Here is a 24,645-nt window from a genome sequence, read left to right as displayed (position 1 = left end):
AGAGTGGGGGGGTGGGGAGGGGGGGAAGGTAGGAGAGGAGGGATTGGGGTAGGAGGGTGGGGGTTTTATGTATGGAGTTTGTTTTTTTATGTAAGCAAGTTTGAATTGCTGAGCACAAGGGATCGGAAGAGATTTCAAAAGGGTGATTATGGATAAAAAGATAAAGGTATCAACACTCAATGTTAAAGGTTTGGGGGCAGTCGTGAAAAGGAAGAGAATAGAACAAATGCTTAATAAAGAGGGATCAGATATTATAATGGTCCAAGAGACACACCAAGGCTCCGAGAATTCGAATATGATAAAATTAAAGTGGTTAGCCTATTATGAAAAGTCATTAGGGACATCGAAAAAAAATGGAGTGGCCACTTTGATTTCAAAAAAAAGTGGGTTTATATTAGAAGAAGTAAAAAAGGATGATAAGGGCAGATATCTTATGTTAAAAGGTAAAATTGAGGGAAAGGTCTATACTTTGATTAATGTTTATGCCCCAAATGAGAGGCATAGAGAGTTTTTTATAAAGTTGTTTAAAGAAATAGAAGAATTTAAGGAGGGGTATGCTATATTAGCTGGGGATTTTAATATGGTTATGGATAATAAACGGGACAGGTCAAATCCCACTAATGCTGAAAAGAGGAACAATATGACTATATTGAATAAATTAGTAAAAGAAAATGATTATTTAGATTCGTGGCGTTTACTTAACGGGAATAGGCCTGGATTTTCATACTTTTCCCCAGTTCATCATACATACTCCAGGATAGATTATATATTTGTTTCAAAAGATTTTGCAACGAGGATTTGTAAAATGGAAATGGGGGTAATAAAAGTAACTGATCATGCCTTGTTAAGTCTAGAATTTACAGTTAAGAAAGATTATAAAGAGGCATATAGATGGAAGCTGAATACAAAGATATTGAAATATAATAAAATAGTAGATAAAATTCGGAAGGAACTGTCGGAGTCATGGGAAATTAATGAAAAAGGAGGAACAGCTGGGTCAGTCATTTGGGACACCATGAAGGCTGTAGCAAGAGGAATCTGTATTAGAGAAACATGTAGTTTAAAAAGACAACAACGTGCAGAACAGGAAAAGTTAGAGATAGAAATTAAAAACTTGGAGGAAAGATATTGGCGAGTTAAAGATAAATATAAATTAGTGGAAATACAAGCTAAGAAGAAACAATTAGAAAATTTAAATATAGAAGAGATTCAAAAGAATTTAATGTATATGAAAAGGGAATATTTTGAAAACAGTGATAAGAACTCGAGGTTGCTTGCCAAGCTCACACAAAAAGAAAAAGGGAGGAATGGGATAGAAACGTTGAAAGATAGCCGAGGGAATTATTGTCATGCAATGAAAGCTAAAATAAAAAATTTTCAGGAATTTTATCAGGAATTGTATAAGGGTAAAGAAATTCAACAAGAAAAGGTGGAGGAGTATATTGGAAGGTTTATAAAGAAGGGAATAAAATTAGAATATAAGGAGTTAATGGAGTCAGTAATAACTCAAAGAGAAGTTGAAGAGGTTATTGATAAGTTAAAAGTTGGTAAATCACCGGGAGAAGATGGTTTGGGTCCAGAATATTATAAGGTCTTCAAAGACTGTTTAGTTCCAAAATTAATGGAACTTTATAATAGGATATTATCAGGAGAGAAGATACCTGAATCATGGGAACATTCAGTGATAATTCTGATCCCAAAACCAGATAAAGATTTGACTAATCCCGATTCTTATAGACCTATTTCTTTAATAAATCAGGATGCTAAAATTTTTACATCCATCAGAAGTGCTTTCTGCTAGTGCCAGGCCTGCATTGGATGCAACCCAATTATACTACTACTAATAATAATAATAATTATGATGATGGTGATGAAAGGCAGGATGCCCCAAGTCTGTCTTCCGGGGAGAGGCCTTTTTATGTGTGTTAAACATTTTTCTAAACTATAAATCTTGATGACCTCATGACCGCAATCAAGAGAAATTCAGCACGCTTGGGATTCTGCAGTGCGGTTTGAGAGCAATAGGCATAATCCTCAGCCTAAAACAGCCTTCCCAAATGTGTACCCATCAGAGATTTGGGACCTCAAATCCCATTAGTTAATGGTCAGGAATGCTGGAAGTTGTGGTTCAAAACATCTGGTGTCCCCCAGGTTGGGCAAAACTGGCCTAAACTAACTCACAGAGTTGTTGTGAAGATAAAATAAGGGAAGAAGAGAGCCATCTATGCTGTCTTGAACACCTTGGAGCAAAGGTGGAATATAAATGTAATTAATAAATTAAATTAGGCCGGGGCCCAAACAGCAGGAATTTTCTGTGTCAGATAAATTGGCTATGCTCTTCAAAATACACTCTACTGTCTTCTGACTTCATATACAGATACCTTATCCAACAGATTTGTGATGATGCACAGATAATTGGTAGTTTACTCCAGCGTTTATCTGTGGTTGCTTAGTGGCTGTATAAGAAGCTAGGAGTATTGGATAAACCCACCTACACAAGAAATTGCTATGCCATTGACCCTAGCTTCAAAAGAGGGGGTTTTTTTTGGCAAATATGCTCTTTAGTTACTTGGGTCTTTTAAAATGTAGGAAACCATCTGTGGCAAAACATTTTTTTTACCTCTGTCCGCCTATTTCATGGAGTCCATCCTGTAAAGCAAAAATGAACCTGGGTGCGCTCAAATGTAGCAAACGTATGATAGGTAATGTCTGTAAGCAGAAAGGGAGGAGTTTCTTTAATAGCTGCACTCAGATTAGCTACTAGAGCAGAGCTTTCCAAACTTCATGTTGGCAACACACTTTTTAGACATGCATCATTTCGCGACACAGTAATTCAGTTTTACTAGCAAACCGGAGGTTAAACTAACCCCTTATAAGAAATACGGACACATACATAAATTGTAATAACGAAATGTATGGGGATACAACATATCTCATGAAAACCTTTCATTTATATTTTAAAAAATATATGATTTGCAAGATAATAACATACATTTCCAAGACTTTTCACATTGAACCAATTTTGTCGAGCTGCGATCGAGCGGCGGTTGAGATGGTGTTCTATCAAAAAACTGGACCCATGGAATTTCTCGAATGCGTCACTTCAGGTGCAGCCGCGTCACCAGAAGTGATGCGGAATCAGCTGTTTCGACCCGATTATGCATACTGCGCATGCGCAGTACCTGTATGATCCCTCCACCGTGGTGTGCATACACAGATATGATGGAAGGGGAATATACTAGTGCACCATACTAATCGGCACCTTTGCGGCGTAAAAATGCATGCAAGTTGGTATTGCTTATTTCACATAGACACAGAGGTTTCTCGTTACGTTCGCGTGACACACCTACACACTGCAGCTGACACACTAACGTGTCGCGACACACAGTTTGGAAAGCTCTGTACTAGAGTGTCTTAGCTGAGCAAGGTGATAATTTAGATAATATTTTACATATTCAGCCTTCAGCCTTTATTATTTGCATGTTCTGAGCCACCAAGTATGTTCCATGCTAAATAGGGTAAAAATATCTCTTAAATATTTTCTAAGCTTGTGGGGTCCAACCCATCTTTCCTCTGAGTTCAACTGTCCTTAGGATATTGACTTTGTTTTCAATCAGCAGTTGTGAATAGTGATGTGGCGATAATACAAGTGTTAACCTTGAGATTGAAGGCATCATGGCTTGGATAAGCGAATGGAAGAAAGGTCATAGAAGGAAAGTTTCCATCCTCTCCTTTGCCCTGCATCCAACTGCACTCTGAAAAGCTTCTCTGGACCTTCACAGGGCACTTCCAGAACCATGATGGAGTGAGAGAAGGCTGGAATCGCCCCAAATTAGTAACAATTCCTTATCCTACATTATTCAAGGGTGTCCCCAAATGCTTTGGAGAAGGTTTGTAGGGGCCGTAGTTGGATGTAGAGGAGAGGAAGTGATGAGAAAGGTTCCTTCTGTGAACTCCCTTCTGTTCATTTGTCTTAGGTTAGGTTTCAAACACATTGGCTTGGATTCAATTTCATATTAAAATAAACAATACTAAGGTGTGAAAACCCTTGGGGTTTTCCAGGTCTTACCTTTTTTCAGGATATTGCAAATATTTGTTTGTTAATCAATGTGAATTTAGCTCCACATATAAGTACTCTATTATTGAATTATATTCCTAGCACAATAGACTAGGAATGCTACAGCCTAAAATGGTATGTAAATGTGAAGCCTATCATATCGCAACCTTACATGCAGTGCAGTCCTTCCACTGTAATATGGGTGGAATGCATTTCTAAAAGCTTGACTACTTCTCCTTACTATAAAAATACCTACAGCTGAATGAAGGCATATTTTAGTGAAAAGGTCACGAGTTAGAATATAGAGTGGTCTTCTCTGAATGGGTTCGTAACAAGATCACTGGAGCTGTTTTGAAATCCAAAATTAATTTTGTTTCACTCTTTCATATGATAGTTATACATATGCTATGAGAACAGGAGGGCTAATGAATATGACTTCAAGAAGGCACTTGATCTGCTGGAATATATTGATGAGGTATGAAAATGAATGAGAGTTTCAGTGATCTCTGATCCAGGAAGAATGATTTTCAGTCTACCTGAAGTCCCCCCACCCCTAAATGAAAGGTCATATATACTGACTGGGTTCTTGCAACGCATTAAGGTTTTTTTCTGAATTAATCACGGTGGTTTATCATGTCATTTGTGTGCAGTTTTCCCCAACCATGGTTGTTTATGTAAGCCACTCTGATAAGCCATGGGCTGCAGTGAGGTTTATTTGAGGCACCGTGGCTTATCATGTCATCTGACGCTTCAGCATGGGTAAAGGGCAGGAAGCAGCGAGCCACATGGCTGGAGCAGCTAGAACCCCTGCTGCTATTGCCCAGTGGGGCTACAATTACTAATTGCGCCCAAGCCACTGCTTATGCCTCCATCCCAGCTCCAATCACGACTAGAGTCAGATCCCATTTTTTTATGTTCCTTGGTCCTGTTTTACACAGAAACAGGACTGGGAACCTTGCCCACACTTCCCCATAATTTTTCTGATGTCCACAAATAGGGCTTCCCATTTGCACACATGGGGGAAATAGTACGTTTGTTTAGGAGTGGGGTGAAAGGCAAAGCATGCCGCTCCTAAAAATCCACTTTCTAATACAGCGTGATCCATGATCCCCTAGGGTATCCCTGTCCCTTGCCCCACATCTCCCTCTGATTTTCAACTTTTTAAAATATCTGCAGCCCTCTTTTGCGCATAAGGGGAGCTGTGGGTTGTTGTTGTTTTTTAAAAAAAGGCCATATCAAACCCCCACCCCCACCAGACAACACTGTTATAGCAACACAGTCCTTGGGGAAGGCTTGGATTTGGCCCCTTTACCCATGATTTTCACAAGGAGCACTTAGAAAATTTAATGGAAGTCGCTCCTTGTGAAAATCAGGAACAGGGGTGGGGGAGCCAGATCCAAGCCTGCCCCAGGACTGTTGGACCCACCCCCACTGGGGTGCCCACTCCTGCCCTGGCCACTGTCCTCCTCACCCAGTCAGGGGAAAGATTTTCTGTTGTGGGTTAACTTTTAAAAGAACCCGCTGGAGAAAACCTTTCCCCCAACTGGTGAGAAATGGCTTTCTTGGAGCTTTAATCCCAGCCAAATTCACTTCTTTCTCTCACAAAAACTGAACTGCAACCTGTTTAGCTCCCTGAACAGTTTATTCTGTGTCACCACACCAACTCAATCTATCTGTCCCCAGGACTACACTTCCCAAAGCACAAAACAGTAGTGATTCTCTTTAAGGAGCTTAGATCTCTGAAAATTATAGATGGATAGATAGATATGTGGGTTCACACTGCCAATCACATTGCAGAACTGATAACTTCCTGGAGTTTGTTGAGAAAGCAGATGTCTTCTTCTTTGTCCTTTTGATCCCTGCTCTTTTCCTAATATGTTTTTTTCTTCTGATGATGAATATGGAAAACATTTTCTTTGCTTTTGAGAGACTCTTGTGTAACATTGCTTGACTACAGTGGAATAAAAGGCATATTTTAAAATTGAATGTTTCCTCCGGTACTCCACTATTTTCTAACTAGACTCTCATAAGCCACTCCACAAACTTTTCAAGCTCATCTGGTATTAGTTCTCTTTTCCTTTGGTTACCCCCATATTTGAAGTTCTGCCATTCTGCTTTTCGATGGTTCCTTCCTCCTCCCCAAATTAAGCAATATCCCCTTTTCAAATCTCCTTCAAAATAATCCTTTCTGACCAATGCCCTTGAAAGGTATTCCAATTTCTTACTTTTCAACATGTTTTCAGCTTAAGTGAACTATCACATTTGAATGTGGATTCTTTTCTCCTCTTTGAAATCTCAAATGTAATTTTAACATTCTTTTTTTCTCCCCCTTTAAATAAAGGATGAGCAAGTGGACATAAATTATCTTAAAGTTAAAATACTCTGCAAAGCACTTCTGAGAGATGGGTAAGTAAACACAATTGTATTTATTTATTTAAAACTTTTTTACACTCCTCTTTAGCTGAAAAGGCTCCCAAAGCACTTTACAGAAGTTTGATAACAAGATAGACCCTGCCCACAGGTTTACAAAAACAAAAACAAAAACAACTTGGACAGTGGTTCTTAAAGTTACAACATTTTCATAACAGTCTGCTTCAATGGAAACATGGGAGAGGAGGAGCCAAATGGAGCTGATGTCTCGGCTGACTCAGTCTAGTAGTGGCACTGTTCCCTATCTCTCCCTCTGCTTATTTATTTATTGCATTTCTATACCGCCCAATAACCAAAGCTCTCTGGGCGGTTTACAAAATTAAGACAATTCAAGTATAAAACAACAGTATAAAATACAGTATAAAAGCACAACCAAGATATAAACAGCAGCAATGCAAAAATACAAATTTTAAATACAAATTTAAAACAGCAAGTTCAAATTAATTTATAGACTGTTAAAATACTGGGAGAATAACCTGGCGTCTAAAAGAATATAATGTAGGTGCCAAACGAACCTCCTTAGGGAGCTCATTCCACAGCCGGGGTGCCACAGCAGAAAAGGCCCTCCTCCTGGTAGCCACCTGCCTCACTTCCTTTGGCAAGGGCTCACAGAGAAAGACCCCAGAGAAGGACCCCTCTGCTGCAGCCATGAAGACTTTTTAATACAGTTAATATTTTGTTAAACATGTACTTTCTCTGGTTTCTAATAGCAAATTGAACATTTGTTTTACTTTAAATGTTTTTAAGTTGGATCAGATTTAACAATGGTGTAAAAGCATATATATGTAAAAACTAGAAAACAGCACAGTAAATTTTAGTCATTTGTAAGTTTTCTCATATTAGTAAAATCTGTTAAAATGGTTTTGCCTGCTTTCTAAATAGTAACAGTGTTTGTGCCAGGCAAACCTCTTTGGGTGGAGTAGGATGGGGGAGCATTTTATAACCAGGGTACCACTGCTAAGACAGTCCTCTTCCTTGTAGGTGATCTTCATACCTCTGATGGAAGAGATATCTAGAGAAGGGTCTCAATAGATTATCTTAGAAAACAGGATGTGTGGGAGTGGGTGTTCTTCAAGTTATACTAACAAGTTGAACAGACATGGCAAAGTTCAGAAAGATAAAATTCTTCAGACAGAATTGTGTTTTAGTAAAGATGCAGAACTTGCGGAATGATGAAATACTATAATAAGTTTTAGGGTGGAAGTCCACTCATGTGAAGCAATTTCTTCCTGCTGTCTGACCCCATGCACCCATGGAGCAGAGTTTGAGAGCACTTCTGGGGCTACAGCGGGGATTGGAAATCTCTCCCTGCCCCCCTGACCTGGTTCTGTTGTTCAGTTTGGCCAGTAGAAGGACCACATTAGATTCCACCTTAGTGCTCATGGTGCTTAATATAATCCAAGTAACCCTTCCAATAATGCCATCAGGCAAGTTAATATTATTTTCCTTATATAGACTGGGAACTCAAGATTCAGTGACTTACCAAAGATTATCCAATAAGTTGTGGTTGAATGAAATTTTAACTGGGGACTTCTCGACTAGTAGCTCTTAACCATTATATCGTGCCAACTTTTTTTGTCCTCTGGACAATTGAAAACGGGTTATTTCACACTTAGGAAGAAAGCTCGCTAGTTAATTACTTAAAATTTTCTTCAAGGCATATTCTCCATGTGTCATTTATGGAACTGCTTGCAGTTAAGACAGCTTTTGAACTGAAGCCTCTTCCACAGACTAAGTTCAGACAGCTGAAGATGGCTCTTCAGAGTGTGTTTTTGGGTGGGGAGGTGTTTAGAGTCTGCCTTTCTATTTGTAGATTGTTCAGATAATCCCTATGACAAATTAGAACACACATACCCCTCACCTTCTGGTTCTCAAAAGCTAGTTAGCTTTTAAAACGGTCTCTCAAGCATTGTTCAGAAGAATAGATGATGGAATTCAACATTGTTTCCAGCTCGCTAACTGGTTCACTTCCTAAGCCCTTGCAAGACTAAACGGTGATATTTACCTCAAAATTTGGAGGTACATTTATTCCAAACTAAGTATGGAGACCAAAATCTACATCAATATTTGTGCAACCCAGTCTGTGTAGTTTACTCAAAAGCTGGTGTGCTCTAGTGCAGTGAGGCTTATTCCTGAACAAGTCTGTAGGATTTTGGAGTTAATCTGTTCCCCAGGCTATGCTGGAAGCAGTTTAAGGATTCACTGAACAGAGATTCACAAATAGTATTAACTCTGTAAGAACAAATCTTAAATACAATTTTGTCATGGTTTGATATCCAAATTGGTAGGGCAAGCACTTGTTAGAAATTGGTCTTCATTTGAATATGGTGTTTAGCATTTCAGTGTTTACCCAATCAATGAACCTTTAGATTATAAATTAAAAAGCTATGCAAAGATTATCCATAAATGTCATCTTCAGTGTTGAGGCATCTTCAGATATCTGCATAGGACACTTTGAACTACCTGCCCTATAGGGATGTGCATAGTCTTTTATGCTCCAAAGCTATATATGGCAACTGAATTCTTGGGTAGTACCCTGAGGCTAGTGGGGAACACTTAGTGACTTCCTAACATGGTAATGGATTTGTTTCTCTCATTCATTTTGTTCACTACTTCACCTTCAGGAAGAGAAGTGAATAGAAATGGAAAAGGGCAATATGGGAAGTTATCCTCCCAGCATGCTTAGTTGCCTAATGTAACCCCTCTATTTATCATCAGATACATACAAAATTCTTATAAAAGCAGTAGCAAAGGAACTTAATCAGGTCTTTCCTTTTGGATTTTTTAAAATGCTATCTAGAAAACATGTTACTGAAAGATAGGCCTTTCTAGCAATAGGAGACTTCTCGGAACATGATTTCAGAGTTCTCTTGGCTCAGCATCCTGTGTCAGAGACAGCTCTGGCAATCTTTTTGTATGGCAGGTCAAGGCTGAATTCTCAGTTAGCCTGCTAATGAAGTAATTCACCTATTGATGACTGAGGGCAATAGACATGTCCCAAGCTGTCAGTATAACACTGAGCCAAAAGCATTTGATATCAAAGAGCTGGTTGAGCAGGCTGCATGTCATTGCTAAGATTTGACTGGTCTCTTTATGTCATGCAGGCTACTTTTTAATTTTTTCTGCTAATCCTGTACTAGAGGAGTCACCCTAGTAATAACACCTCCATGTCTGTGTCCAGCAAAGTTTGGAAGTATGTTGATTGTGATAAACTCTATTGGTGATATTCAACATTTACACGAGCAGACTCCTGATCGTGCAACTGAACCCTCTCTTTCTTTCCTTCCCACTGCAGCCGCCCAAAGTCTGCTCCAAATCTCTGGAGCATATTTTGGGCAGACATGCAGGGCTAAAAGGGGGGGACTGTTCTGCTGATGGATGCCATTCCATTGGCAGTAGATGCTAGTTGGAAACCGCTCAAAAAATCCATAACAAGACTTATCTAATAATGTTTTGTACCTAATTTTTTGTAATGTGGAACATGCCTATTTACATTCTTAAGACTGCCTCAAAATACCTTTGAGTCAAGAATGTTGCCAAAGAAAGACAACTGCAGATAATTCAGATCTCAAAAAATACGCATTGGAAAAAGTAGCAGTACAAAATCTCACTTTAACGTCTTGTTTATTATTATTATTTTATATGTCTTTACAATATATCTTTTTTATATACTTTTGGATTACAGTTGGTCCAGTTCAGAAGGCAAAGATGATCCAATTGAAGCATCTAAAGACAGTATATTTGTGAAAATAATACAAAAGTTGTTAAAAGAAGGTAAATTTTGTTGTATGAATTATTGTGAGAAATATGTTACTTGGGAGTCGGCTGCTTAAAAATATGCCAACCCAGTACCCATGTTATCAAAGCTACAATAAAGCATTAGCAGCCAAGCTTTAATTATACAGCTCACAAAATTTAAGTAAGGGTTGACTTGCTATGGGCAGAAGGGAACTGCCAAATGTGGTTTGAAAAGAAAACTTACCCATAAATTATAGTGCTTGAAAAGGTTATAACTGTATTGCAGTCCTAAACAAGCTGTTCTGAAATGTTTCCATAAGCACCAAACACTTACAGTATCTAATACAACTTTCATTATATTGTAGGAGTTCAGCTTAGTGAATATCTACCTGAGGTGGAGGATTTGCTGCAAGCAGATGAACTTGGACACTTAAAATCCAATGCTTACTTTGAATTCATACTGAAAGCAAATTATGAGCTTTATGTCTACAGGCAAGCATAACAAAATTTTGCGTTTTAGAAAGTCAGTTTCTAAAGAATTAAGCAGGTTTTTTTAACTTTTTGTAATATTTTGTAATTAAAACGTTTAAACAAGAACATGTCTAATCTAGACAGTCATGGCTGAACTGAGCTGTTAACCTTTTTTACATTATGCATTGTTTTTTGCAATAAAGTATTTACTCTAAACTACAACATTTCTGGGTTAAAATGATAGTAAGCTTTTATTTGCAGCATTCCCATCTTACAAGGAGGAACATTTTGCAAAACATAAGAAAATTGTTCTATGCTACTCTCAAGCACATTTTAAAATATGATTTGGAACAGACTTCTCCCACAATCCAATTTCTAACTTGTGCTCCTCTTCTGTACGTCAATATAATCCATGCAGTTTTGCATCTTATCCTTCAGTTTACAAACAAAATACATAGCCACAGATGTTCACTATACAAATAATTACTTAGGTGCTCACCCCATACTGATAATGCGTTCTACTACAATCTAGGTAGTGACATGAAGCCTAGAAAGCAGTTCTCCAAGTGTCTTTCCTGGAAGATTCTCTTCTCTACTTGATACCAGGTTCTGTTTAGTTGGTGGTCTACTGTACAATCCACAAAACTTTTAAATAATAATGCTTAAAGAGCAGATGAACTAATACAAATCGCCTTAGTTGCTTTCTTCTGACTAACGTTTCAGAAGAATCTTTCCTATGGACTGCTAAACATGCACAGTTTGACTGAAAAGCTGCTTGCATCGCCTTACATTTTACTTTTTGCCTTGGCTAGATGCCAGATAGAAGAATTTGATCCAACAGCTGAGAAGGTCATGAGTTAAATCAGTTGAAGAGAGTCCAATTTCTGGTTTTAAAAGCACAGCTACCATTCCATGGCTTCCCTTCTTGCTGTGCTAATACAGTTCTAAGAGCGGAGGAACTGAATATGGTTGGAAGAATAGGCTTATCTGGAGATGTTCAAACTGATGTAGAAAACAAATGTATTGGCACTACTGGAAATAGATTCAAAGTACTGCATAGCAGAGAGAGGTTCAGTGATCTGATTAGACAAAATATCTGAAGACTATTGGAATCTATAGAATAGTCAGTGGGGATAAAAGAAAAGTGACATTAATACTCTTTATTAGCTTCATTTCATTTCTAGGATTTGGCCTTTTTTAAAAAAACTTTGTGTCGATTAATATGGACTGAAAGTCCTGCTAGAATTTTCCAACTCTTTAACTTGTCTCTAAACTCAAATCACCTCTGCTTTCTTATGTTTAACAATGAAAAGCACTACACAGCCCTAATCTCTTGGAAATTCTATATCACTATTAAAGATTCCCCAGAGCCTATTAGTTTCCCCCCTCTGTCATTGTTTACATGAACTGCTTTTGACCAGAACACTTTTTGTGAGAATTCATTCTCCAAATCTTGGTTATACAGTTTACTTAAGACATAGTACAGCCCCGTCCTGTGCATGTTTACTCAGAAGCAAGTCCCACTGAGTTCAACAGGGCTTACTACCAGGCAAGTGTGCATGAGATTACAGCAGGGGTAATGAACCTTTTTCAGCCCAAGAGCCAAATTCCATTTCAGAGAAGTTCTTGACAGAATTCCAGTGATGGCGAGGCCAAAGGCAAACCCCCCAAAGTGAGGCATGTTCAATACTGTTGCATATGTGTAGTGTAAAACACAACAATGAAATACCAACATGTATGTTTAGAATTAGAAGGTAATTGTGAAATTGATCACCAATACAATATAAAATAACATTCTGCTATGGCCTACATCCAGCCACTCACATGCATAGAGCTAAATTTCCAACACGGTTGTCTAAAGACTACACAATCATGTCAATGGTTTGGTTTTGGGATTTGGTGTAAGCATAAGGTTGATTGTGAATTGGATTTTCCCAAATGGATCTAATAGGGTAATTGCAAGAAGTCATTGTGCAATAAGAAAACAGGTCCCTTGAATGTAGCCAGAGAATAATTTGCCATCATGGAATTCCTCTCACTGGAGATTAATCTACATACATTTCTTCAGTATTAATCCAAAAAATTACAAAAGGGAAAACATACACAGCAAGTAAACTGTTCACTTCTGCTGAATCAGGGAAGAAAAAGTATTTCTACAGCATTTTCCAATCAACTAAAATTCTGTAGTGGAATGATTTAATATCTCACAACTACCAAGTTTCTCAATTTGTGTAAAATAAATAAATACTGCAGCTTCCCACTGACCCTTATGATTTAAATAGGCAAGTGTGTAAAGTTGTCACTTGCATTGAGACAAACTTGAGAAACTAGAGCAATATCTACAGAGATCAGCTTTACTCATACCCATTTCTCATTGCTGGAATTTGACCTGACTTGTCTCTGTTGTAGCTGAGTACTGACAAAATATTAGTTTAGTCCTTCATCCTGCATTCTAATCCCTGAGAAAGTTTACAGTGGAAATGACCACTAGCTTGGAGTAACAAGAAATATATATTTAAACTTTTTTTTAAAAAAAAAGTTAACTTATATTAATGTTGGCTTAGGTATTTGTCAAAGGACATGATTTATAAATACAGTAGTTTTGTACATTTGCATGACTTCATGAAATTACTTGGGTCACAGTTTGCTTTTATATTCTGTAGGTTGCATCATCAGTTTTTCAATAACAGGAGTGCAAATAATTTGATTTTACAGGGTAATCTATGCATGTTTACTTGTGAGTCACCCCTATTAAATTACAACAATCCCATACACTAGAAGTGCTGGTTTTCCCTAGACAATGTCTTCAAAAAGAGGGAAGGAGTGTGGCCCTATGTGACCCTAAGTCTGGTACTCCATTCATTTGTTTTTAAGCATAAGAACGTAAGAAGTGCCATACTGGACCAGACCAAGGGTCCATCTAGTCCAGCACTCTGTTCACAAAGTGGTCAACCAGCCATCGGCCAGGGATGAACAAGCAGGACATAGTGCAACAGCACCCTCCCACCCATGTTCCCCAGCAACTGGTGCACACAGGCTTATTGCCTCGAATACTGGAGATAGCACACAACTATCAGGGCTAGTAGCCATTGATAGCCTTTGCCTCCAGGAATTTATCCAACCCCCTTTTAAAGCCATCCAGATTGGTGGCCATCACTACATCTTGTGGTAGTGAGTTCCATCATTTAACTATGCGCTGTGTGAAGAAGTACTTCCTTTTATTTGTGCTGGATCTCCCACCAATCAGTTTCATGGGATGACCTCGGGTTCTAGTATTTAGAGAGGGAGAAAACTCTCCCTATCCACATTCTCCATATCATGCATAATTTTGTACACCTCTATCATGTCTCTCCTTAGCCTCCTTTTTTCCAAGCTATACAATCCCAGTTGATGTAACCTTCCCTCGTAGGGGAGATGCTCCAGCCCCTTAATCATTTTAGTTGCCCCTTTCTGTACTTTTCCCAGTTCTATAATATCCTTTTTTAGGTGTGGTGACCAGAACTGTACACAATATTCTAAGTGTGGTCACACCATAAATTTGTATAAGGGCAGTATGATACTGGCCGTTTTATTCTCAATTCCTTTTCTTATAATGCCTAACATGGAGTTAGCCTTCTTTACAGCAGCCACACACTGGGTGGTCATTTTCATCGAGCGTGTGAAAGTGATATTCATTCTGGATAACAGGTTTCCATTTTAGTTAAATATTACATTTTAGTTAAGAGTGTGTGTATGTTTCCATTCTAAACAATTTTAGCACATGGACAATCCTGGTTTTGTTTTGTTCTAAAGCTAACACAACTGAATAGGCAATATATTCACGTCAAATTATTCCGTGACATAATTTCAGTATGAGGTCATGGTGTCCTTAACTCTATGTAAGCATGTATTAGTTCTTCGTCATATCATACACAAGTATAAAAGATCTGTTACAGCTAATCCTACCATTGCTTGTTAATGCTTGTAGTTCTACCTGTAATGAAAACATGCTACCAGTGCTATTGGATCATTCCTGGGGAAAAGAACTGTGTGTATTGTCTAATCCAGCTTTCCTCAACCTTGTATCCTCCAGATGTGTTGGACTAACAATGCCAAGCATCCCCCTGCCAGCTTGGGGAAGGCTGCTCTAATCACACTGCTTAAAGATGGACTTTAGTACTAGTTACAGGATTAATCATCCTGATGATTCCTCTGCTTTGATGGTGGGGTGTCACTTTTTAACCTATTTTCTAATCCGTGTGAGTGTGTGAAACCAAAAATAAGTGTTCAAGGGCTGGCAAAATCTCAAACTGTATGAGCTGTAGGGAGAGCTAAGCCATTGGGACTGAAATGGGGCTGGGGATTCCATATCCCCCACCCCCTTACTCCTTGCCTATTTCCATGGCTTGCAGAGGCTGAATAAATTATGCATGCACACCTGCCTTTACATATTTCATATAAATTACAATATCTCTTTTGCTTAGTCTTGCCTATGAAGTGGCTGAAAATACTTGGCATCCACTACAATCACTGCAAATGTAGCTGTTACTTCCTCTCACTTTGGGCGATGCCCTCATGCTGTCCTAAGGTAGTCCTGTTCTCTCCATAAGTGGCAGGTCTCATTGCTTATCCTAAAGGGGACTTGTACTTCCACCCTTTCTCCAATCCCAAAACTGCCATTAACCTTCTCCATGACCATAACTAGATATGAATCGCCTTAGGGTGTTTTTTTTTTTAAAGTCAGAGTACCCAAGTGGTATAAATAGCATAAAGTACGGCAGGCCCATGGTGTATGGTAACTCTACAGTGTAGCCTGGCAGCCAGCCAGCCAGCCCCTTAGATATTTATCATCATCTATATATAAAACTGATTTTGCACAGCATTTTAAATTGTATTTTAAAAGGGCCTTATAGTGGTAGTTAGCAGTTGTTCCCCAACCCCCACAGCCAAAACCCAAATCCCTCTGAAGTCTGTTCTGACTTCACAGATGTTTAAACAGCCCTTCCTCAGAGAAATATTACTTCAGAAATGGAATTCACCACATTCCTATCACCCTGACAGCATCTTTAACAGGGAAATACCTTGAGAACTGCTGTTGTGGGCCAGAAGGGACAGTCCTAGGTTAACATCCCAAATCAGAAATGATTGTCTAGGTGTTCTTGTTTAGAGTAAAGACTTTATTAGAAAAATATTACACAACATTAAAAAAACCACTTTAATTCTTTAGAAACTGACTTTCTAAAATTTGAAAATCTCTCATGCCTGCCTTGAAAATATGTAATTGTGAATGAAATCTGACTACTCACTAAGCTCCAGCAACCTTTTGTCACCTTGAACTGGCCTCCCTCAATTTGATCCGCTCCAGAGATTTTGGATTACAACTCCCAGCATTCCTGATTTTAATTATGCTTGCTGGGGCTGATGGAGTTGAAGTCTAAAACATCTGGAGGTCACCTCGTTGGAGAAAGCTGCCAAGCTAATTTTCAGATGATTAATGGTTATCCCATTTTACTTCCCTGATCCTAAACACTAGATGCAAAATCACTTTGATCTGTAATATTTCCTCTGATTTTTTAGCAGCAGGTGAACCAATTTTGAATATGCACAGTATACCACTGAGAATACATACTGTAGGTTTAATTCTGGAATTACTAGATCAGAACAAAACAAAACAATTGTATATATGTGCTCTAATCCAATTTTAAACCCATTTTGTGTTAAGTAAATCCTGTGGACTTCAATGGCTCAATGTGAGTTTAGGATTGTATCCCAGAAGAATGTGATTTTATAAATGTGTGCTAAACCAGATTAAAATTCACACACACACCCCGGGGAGTGGACATTGTATGTATGAGCCCTACAGCAGAATAACTGATCCACTGTATCAGCCATAAAGCTAATAGAATTAGTCTGACTGAAACAAAAGGGTGTGATTCTATATGCGATACAGAGAGTAGGATTAGATGTGTGGGGATTGTTTCGTTTTTTTAATCAATGCTCCCTAAGGCTGCAATTCTGGACACACATGGAACAAAGTCCCACTAAACGCCATAGGATTTACTTTTGAGGAGACTCACATAGGATTGCACTGCAAATGGTATTGGAACGAATCCGGGACAAAATCAAATGGTGTGGTTTTGTTAAACTGAGCGCCCAAAGCAGCCAAGGCCGGGGCTTCCTAGACACACTCACCTGGAAAAGTGAAGATAATAAGCCCTATTCAACAAAGCGGGGTAACTCTGGGCGCACACCGTGTTTACCGGCCCGGTCGGTTCCCACTTTCCTACGCCGCAGTTGGGAGGAAGGTGGCGGGAGAAGGAGCAGCGGCGAGCTGCCGGATGGGAAAGCGGCCAGGCCCCAACCTCGCCGCCGGCGTTACTGCTGCCCTTCCCCCTGCCGCTCGCCCTCTGCCCCCGGCGACTTGTTTCCTTCCTTCCTTCCGCGGCCGGGCAGGGGACGCCCGCCGCCCTTCCTCCCCTGTCCCGCCCCGCCGCCGGGGCTTCTTTCTCCTTTCAGGGCATGGTGGCCGGGGGGATTATTTGGGACAGGAGCCCTCCTGGCCCGGGGGGCGGAGGAGGTCCCGGCCGGCCGGCAGACACTCCTTATACGGCCCGGCCCGTGTTACCTGGGCCCGGGCCAGGCGCTCCTTCTTTGGGCAGCCCCGCGGCAGCGCAAGGGGCCTGGGGGGCTCCGGCCGGGCCGCCCGGGCTCGCTCGATGCCCAAGACCCAAATATGGAGACATTCCTGTGGGTCGGCGGCCGGGGAGGGGAGAGGCCGGCGGGAGCCTATATAAAACCCACCGGGGTCTCGCAAGCCCACCGAGCCACAGAGCTAGCTGGGAGAAGCAGCAACCGGAGCTAAGAGCCAGGAACCAACCCTAAGGTGAGTGAGTCAGGCTGGCAAGCCAGGAAGAGGGCTGGATCTCCACGGGAGCGCGCTTAGGCAAGGAGCACCGGGCAGCCCTTGGGATACACGGGGAGGAGATTCAGCACCGGCGTCTGGAAGGGGAAACAAACCCAGCCAAGCAAACTCCCCAGAAGGCGGGAGCAGCCGAGCGCCTTTCCCCTGGAAAGCAGAGATTGGCAGGAAGGAGCTGGAAACAGCTGCATCCAGCCCTCGCCACTTGCCTCTCTTCCGTTGCTGCTACTATTTGAAGAAGGAAGGAAGGAAAGGGGAGCGGGTTCCTGCTTTTTGCTGGGGGCAGCCAATCTTTAAAAATATTATTATTATTATTATTATTATTATTATTATTATTATTATTATTATTATTATTATTATTATTATTATTATTATTATTATTTTGGAAGCCAACTTTCGAATTACACAGAGGCACTGTGCCTGTGAAGATTCTGGAACTATTAATTTGTTAATATAGTCAGATTAAATCAGCCGTCCCCCACCTGATGCTCTCTAGATGGGGCGGATAGCAACACTCATCATTCCTACCATGCCTGCTGGGGATGATGGGGATTGTAGTGCAACACACACACACCATCTGGAGGACACCCAGTTGGGGAAGGCATCATTAAGTATTAAAAGTTTAAGTTGGTGGCTAACCCTTAGCAAGGATTCTAAGAGGTGCAGGGGCTCAGGAGTTCTACTTCTGCCATGGAACTTGTGTGACTTTTGGAAGTCACTACTGACTACTTGGGATGGACTGTAAACACGAAGTTGGGATGGGGTGGGGAGCTAGAACTGACAGCTGGTAAATCATAAATGACTGAGAGGAACAACTTGGCTTTTCACTTGGAACACACTGGTTCCATTGGTGTTTATAATTAAATAAGAAGATGTTGTAGTGGCTCAATGAGCCATCTTTCTGTCACCATTTTGTAGAACAAGTGAATGGTAATTTTACTGTGTTTTATGCAAAGAGCATTGAACTACATTTTAAATGAACTAGATGTGGGGTTTTTGTTTTTGTAGGATAGGATTTGATTTGGGGGTTTTCCTTTTTCATTCCTCACTTCCCTGTTCCTTCAACGCCTCCTCACAAAGAAAGGGGTCACCCACTTGCCAGCCTGTCACTCCTGTAGCATGTGGCTAGATGCGCTGAAGAAAGAAGCCCCTTGTCTCCTAGGACAAACCAGCTGTTGCACCTCTGCAACTCACTGCCTGGAAATATTTTAAATAAGGAAGCAAGACTTCAAGCTTTTCCTTGTGAATGGTATATCCTGCAAGGGAAAATAGCCCATATTTTGGGAGCTATTCCCATATTCGGATTGTGGCAAGGTTTGTGCTATCCCCACTGAGCTGGGCTGGCTTTTTAGAAACAAAATGGGCCAATCTTATTCTCCTTCATGTCACTCTCTGAAAGTGCTGGTCATGTCAATCATGCATCAGAGTGTAGCACCTTCTTAAGCACACTTGCCTGGGAATAAGCCCTCCTGAAATAAAAGGCCTTAATTCCAGATGTAAGTGCATACGAATATTTGCATGTTGACATCTTAATATGGGAATTTAGAAGTGGACCATTTGCACAACTCCTTTAAGAGTTAGTTGGATTTAAATCTGATCTTTTAAGGATGCAACCCTAAACACACTTACTAGGGAGTAAGTCTCAGTAGAACTTACTTCTGAGTAGACATTCATTGGATTGCACTGTAAGACTGCAACCCTTACTTTGGAAGTAAGTCCTTTGAAATAAATGTGATATAAGTCTTGGTAAACATACCAAAGTTCCTCAAAACCCAAGTACTTTAATCTGTCCATGCTGAGGAATGTGCTGTTACTTGCTGTTTTAGTTTGCAGCTTTTTACAATCATTAGAATAAGCCGGTGAAAGGGAGAGGTGAAGGAAGATCTATTTTGTTTCCAGTATGAATTGCTTTCCCCAGGGTTGTCTGTTTAAGTCATGGGTGCTGGCTGATGGATTAGAATTCTGCTAGCAGCCCCTGGCTCCTAAACATTCACGGCTGGGCGCCTGCTGTCTTGCTACCTCTTGTGAACTCTTCTTGCTTCTGCTTCCTCTTCAGAAAGCCGACACCATGTGTGATGAAGATGAGACCACCGCGCTCGTATGCGACAACGGCTCCGGCCTGGTGAAGGCTGGCTTCGCCGGGGATGATGCCCCTAGGGCTGTGTTCCCCTCCATTGTTGGCCGCCCCCGTCATCAGGTATTCTTGCCCCTTTTGCTAGCTGTGCATGCCCCTCTCCAGCTATAGGCAGGTTGAGAGATGCAACATCTGTTGGATGAAGGCCTGGACTCTAACTGGGACTGAGTAATTAATATATAATATTTTGCATTTTTATGAACTATTGTTAACTGCCCAGAGAGCTTTGGCTATGGGGCAGTATAGAAATGATATTATTATTATTATTATTATTATTATTATTATTATTATTATTAATAATAATAATAATAATAATAATAATAGATGAGCCGCAGCATTTCTTTTTTTTCTCCCCAATTCCTGTAGGATTTTTCTTAAACTAGGGCTGCGCCATTAAAAAAAGAAGAAGCAATTAAGACTGCAATCCTGTATACATTTACTTAGGAGCGACTCCCATTGAATTCAGTGGGTCCTACATCTGAGTAAATGTGCATAGGGTTGGGCTGCATAAAGGACCTGAACAAAGCTGTGGCATTCATTTTATGCAGTTTCCTGGGGCATATGTGTTTTGAAAGAAGGGATTCCATCATAGTCCATGAGTCCATATTGTTTCAGAAAAAGAATAAAGGACAATCATCCATTCTAAGTAGACTATCAGAAGGTTCCCTAAGATGTTTGATGGTGCCCTAATTGCAACTGCTACTTGGGGTTTCCTTTACCGACCTTGTTGTTTGCTCCCAATTGTGAAGGAAAGGTCTCAGGTCTCACTTAGCATAGCGTAGAGGTTGTCCATTGGTGTGCCCACTTCTTCATATCTTGGAAGATGCTGAGCCAGTTTCCCACTTCCTTCTCAGGGTGTCATGGTGGGTATGGGTCAAAAAGACTCCTACGTAGGGGATGAAGCTCAGAGCAAAAGAGGTATCCTGACCCTGAAGTACCCCATTGAACATGGCATCATCACCAACTGGGATGACATGGAGAAGATCTGGCATCACACCTTCTACAATGAGCTCCGTGTGGCCCCTGAGGAGCACCCCACCCTGCTCACTGAGGCCCCTCTCAACCCCAAGGCCAACCGTGAAAAGATGACCCAAATCATGTTTGAGACCTTCAACGTCCCAGCCATGTATGTGGCCATCCAGGCTGTGCTGTCCCTCTATGCCTCTGGCCGTACCACTGGTGAGTGATAGTACCGGAGATGGAGAATCAGAAATCTAGGTTGCCTAAAAACTTCCATTTTTTTCCAAGAAAGGAGAGCTACTCTCCAGCCAGCCAGGGTAAGGTCACCCAGTCACTGATATGGGCTTAGGAAGATAGGAAACTGCCTTTGACCATGTCATATCCTTGGTCCATTTAGCTTAGTATCATCTTCAGTAATTGGCAGTGGCTCTCTAGGATTTCAGACAGAACCTTTCCCCAGCCCTACCCACTTCTTCAAGGAAGGGATTGTTATGACCCTTGTGCAGATAGTCTGCCACCATGTCTCCTCTATGCCTTTGCTGGCTCTCTACATTGTAGGTACCAAGATTTTTTGCATCCCATCAAAGGAAGGAAGAATTCATCCACTGTTATGAACCCAGTTTTGCCCAACACATTGTAAACAGCCCCCCCCCACCCCTAGCCATTAGCTGGAATGCTCACTATAAGGAAAAGGAACATTTACATGTGCTAGTGTTGCCTGTATGGCTACTGGAAATCTCTCTTACGCCCCATCTAGACATCAGCAAGGTTGCACAGTCTTCTTTGTGTCCTGTATCACCCTGACGCTACAGGCAGAGGAAAGCAGGTTCTGCAGCCTCCGTGTCTAAGCTTTGTGTCTGTTTCTTTACTCTCTGTAGGTATTGTGCTGGACTCCGGCGATGGTGTCACCCACAATGTGCCCATCTATGAGGGTTATGCTCTGCCACATGCCATCATGCGTTTGGACCTGGCTGGCCGGGATCTCACTGACTACCTGATGAAGATCCTGACTGAGAGAGGCTACTCTTTTGTCACCACCGGTAATACGCGCAACCTCCCCGCAGCCCTTGGCTCTTGCGCCAGCACCTGATGTATACCTCCTTGCCCTGATTTAGGACCAGAAATCCCCCTTTGCTCCCTGATTGCTCCATGCTCTAATCGGCCCCTGGCTTTTTCAGACATTATAGCAGATGCCTTTTTAGGATAACTTCTCAGAAGCTGGCATCTGGTTGTGCTCAAGAGGCTCAGGATGAGCCTGGAGGCGAATGCATGCCAGCCTGGGGTTTCTCTACTTGGCTGACGCTGCCAGGCTCTGTGGAACCATAAAGTTCAAATCCACAGGCAGCACATCGCATGTTATTGGCTTCATTCATAAAAACAATGTGCCTGGCACATGTTCTCCCTCTAGCGGCAGATAGTTACACTTTTTTAAAAAATTGAGTGTCAGGGTTCTGTGCAAGCTGCCTATGCCCATCTTTCGTTTCTCTGATAATTTGCTCTTCTCCCCTCCCTGGGAGGGATCCTCCTTTGGCAGGCTGCTAAATTATTATTATTCTCGCCTCTGACAGCTGAACGTGAGATTGTCCGTGACATCAAGGAAAAGTTGTGCTACGTGGCTCTGGACTTTGAGAATGAGATGGCTACCGCTGCCTCCTCCTCCTCCCTGGAAAAGAGCTATGAATTGCCTGATGGGCAGGTCATCACCATTGGCAATGAACGTTTCCGTTGCCCAGAAACCCTTTTCCAGCCCTCTTTCATTGGTATGTCTCTCGTAAACCTCTCCTGCCCCACCCCTACCCAGTGATCTCTCCCCTGTGAAGAGTTCTTTGTGTCTGTGTGCTGCATGTCACTCATCCCTCTTTCTACTCCTTTATCTTTCCTATCTCACAAGGTATGGAATCTGCTGGTATTCATGAGACAACCTACAACAGCATCATGAAGTGTGATATTGACATCAGGAAGGATCTGTATGCCAACAATGTCATGTCTGGTGGTACCACCATGTATCCCGGTATTGCTGACCGCATGCAGAAGGAGATCACTGCTCTGGCTCCCAGCACAATGAAGATCAAGGTGGGTTTAATTCCATGAATTTCTGAGTCATAATTTGTATGCATTAGACCTACTTTGGAATATGGTCGAGGAAGATGCAATGCTTAAGGCAGTTATATGTGTTTAATTATATAGTGCTTCTAGGAAACTCAGTGCATGGTCACTGGCTATTGAAGAACATGGCCCTTTAGGCTCCCTTATTTTAAAGAATTCTATTCCTAGATAATAATATATACAAAATGTTGGGCCCAATCCAGCAAATGTTAGTTACAAATAAGCCCCACTGAAGTCCTTGGGACTTACGTTTTCTTTATCTATGTCCCATTCCAATGCTTTCAGTGGGATTTTATCTGAAGAACATAAGAAGAGCTATGCTGGATCAGACCACGGGTCTATCTAGTCCAGCACACTGTTCACACAGTGGCCATCCAGCTTCACTATCATGTCTGGGTTGTGTTCCTATTGTTTTCTCTCCCCCCAGTTCAGTTTTTTTTAATTCCTCCAGGATTCGGATTGAATTGTGAACCAATCCTTCTAATTTACTTGAGTCATATGGCAATGGCTTAATTGCTTGAAGGCCCCTCTGGCGTGGCTCACCTAGTTTACACCTGCTCTCAGCTTGTGAAATAATATAATCCAAACCATGGCAGCTAATTTACTGTGTACCTTTAATACCGTGCCAACTGTGTGCTAGGAGTTATGACAGGGAATGTGGAAGAGGGTGCCTTATTGCAGAGGATTGGATTAACTATTCTCGTGCCCCTTCCAACATGGCTGCCTTACCCTTGATCACGTAAACAGTGCCGCAGTGGTGGGCAGTGTTGCTACTCCATCTTTGGCTAAAAAGGGTGTTTCTGTTTGCAGTCCTTGTTGCAGAGTTGTGCTATCATTGATTAAACCTCAGTGTGATTGTCTGTTTGTTTTCTTCACCAACTAAATCATTCCTTTTGCTCCTTGCAGATCATTGCCCCACCTGAGCGTAAGTACTCTGTCTGGATCGGTGGGTCCATCCTGGCTTCCCTGTCCACCTTCCAGCAGATGTGGATCACAAAACAAGAATACGATGAAGCCGGCCCATCCATTGTCCACCGTAAATGCTTCTAAACATGTTTACAAAACGGATCATTATTATTACTACTTGGTAACTACTCTCAGGATGACGACATTGTGAGTTGCAGGATGTTGAACACTTGCAACAGCCACGTTAACGTTCTATTTTGTAACAATGTTTTTGTTACTGTTGCTGCAGACGCCATGTGACACTGAGTGTATGTAAAGTGTACATAAAATTAATTTATTTTACCTCATTTTGTTATTTTTCAAAACATGCCCTGTGGAAGGAAACCCAAAAAAATAACTTCAAGAAGCATTAAACCATCAGTCATTCTGTCATGCCCCAATACAGCTGGCTTTGGTGTGTTTTATTGCTCTCCAGTGTTGTGGGTTGTAATATTTCAAGTCGCTCCTTCTCACTCTCCCCCCCCCCCGCCAAAGTAGTTGCAGTACGGAAATAGAGGGATGGGGCTTAAAAAGTAATCTATAGGGTAACAGTTCAGAGTAATTCGTATCACAACAGTGGGACACCACATACAGACTTTGATTTCTAAAAAACCACAACACCCAGTTTTCCGTGAATGCACGTGGAAGAGGGCTGTAGTACCATGTGCTCAAAATACATGCACAGCCAATGGGCAACCAATGTAGATGGGTAGGCAAGGCAGAGTGTTTTGTCCCAGGTTAGCCACTGAGTCTGTAGGTGAGTGGGGATTTGAATTCCAAGTTCAAATCTAATACTCTCAATCTGTACCACAGTGGCTTTGAGCATTGTTGATCAAAGGAGGATCTGCCTAAATAATATAAATAATGTCAGGAGTATTTGTGTGTCTATACCCATGGTTTTACATC

General features: G+C 41.2%; 2 protein-coding genes across 2 annotated transcripts in view; both read left to right on the top strand.

The window, feature by feature from the left end:
• The window catches only part of NUP133 (nucleoporin 133), a 41,657-nt gene extending 30,739 nt beyond the window's left edge, over positions 1–10,918 (top strand). Inside the window, exons 23-26 of the mRNA XM_063124392.1 lie at positions 4,452–4,532; positions 6,399–6,463; positions 10,173–10,261; positions 10,591–10,918. Coding sequence (XP_062980462.1) covers positions 4,452–4,532; positions 6,399–6,463; positions 10,173–10,261; positions 10,591–10,727 — 372 coding nt within the window. The 3' untranslated portion in view covers positions 10,728–10,918. The remainder of the gene's footprint in view (positions 1–4,451; positions 4,533–6,398; positions 6,464–10,172; positions 10,262–10,590) is intronic.
• The window catches only part of ACTA1 (actin alpha 1, skeletal muscle), a 131,511-nt gene extending 107,369 nt beyond the window's left edge, over positions 1–24,142 (top strand). Inside the window, exons 2-8 of the mRNA XM_063124404.1 lie at positions 17,515–17,558; positions 19,651–19,791; positions 20,583–20,907; positions 21,567–21,728; positions 22,257–22,448; positions 22,580–22,761; positions 23,701–24,142. Of these exons, the coding sequence (XP_062980474.1) occupies positions 19,663–19,791; positions 20,583–20,907; positions 21,567–21,728; positions 22,257–22,448; positions 22,580–22,761; positions 23,701–23,844 (1,134 nt within the window). The 5' untranslated portion in view covers positions 17,515–17,558; positions 19,651–19,662 and the 3' untranslated portion in view covers positions 23,845–24,142. The remainder of the gene's footprint in view (positions 1–17,514; positions 17,559–19,650; positions 19,792–20,582; positions 20,908–21,566; positions 21,729–22,256; positions 22,449–22,579; positions 22,762–23,700) is intronic.
• Positions 24,143–24,645: the final 503 nt, after the last annotated feature.

The sequence above is a fragment of the Elgaria multicarinata genome, chromosome 4 (genome assembly GCF_023053635.1).
Source record: "Elgaria multicarinata webbii isolate HBS135686 ecotype San Diego chromosome 4, rElgMul1.1.pri, whole genome shotgun sequence".
Taxonomy (NCBI): domain Eukaryota; kingdom Metazoa; phylum Chordata; class Lepidosauria; order Squamata; family Anguidae; genus Elgaria; species Elgaria multicarinata.
Note: the sequence above shows the minus strand (reverse complement) of the source record. Positions and strands in the feature narration are given on the sequence as shown.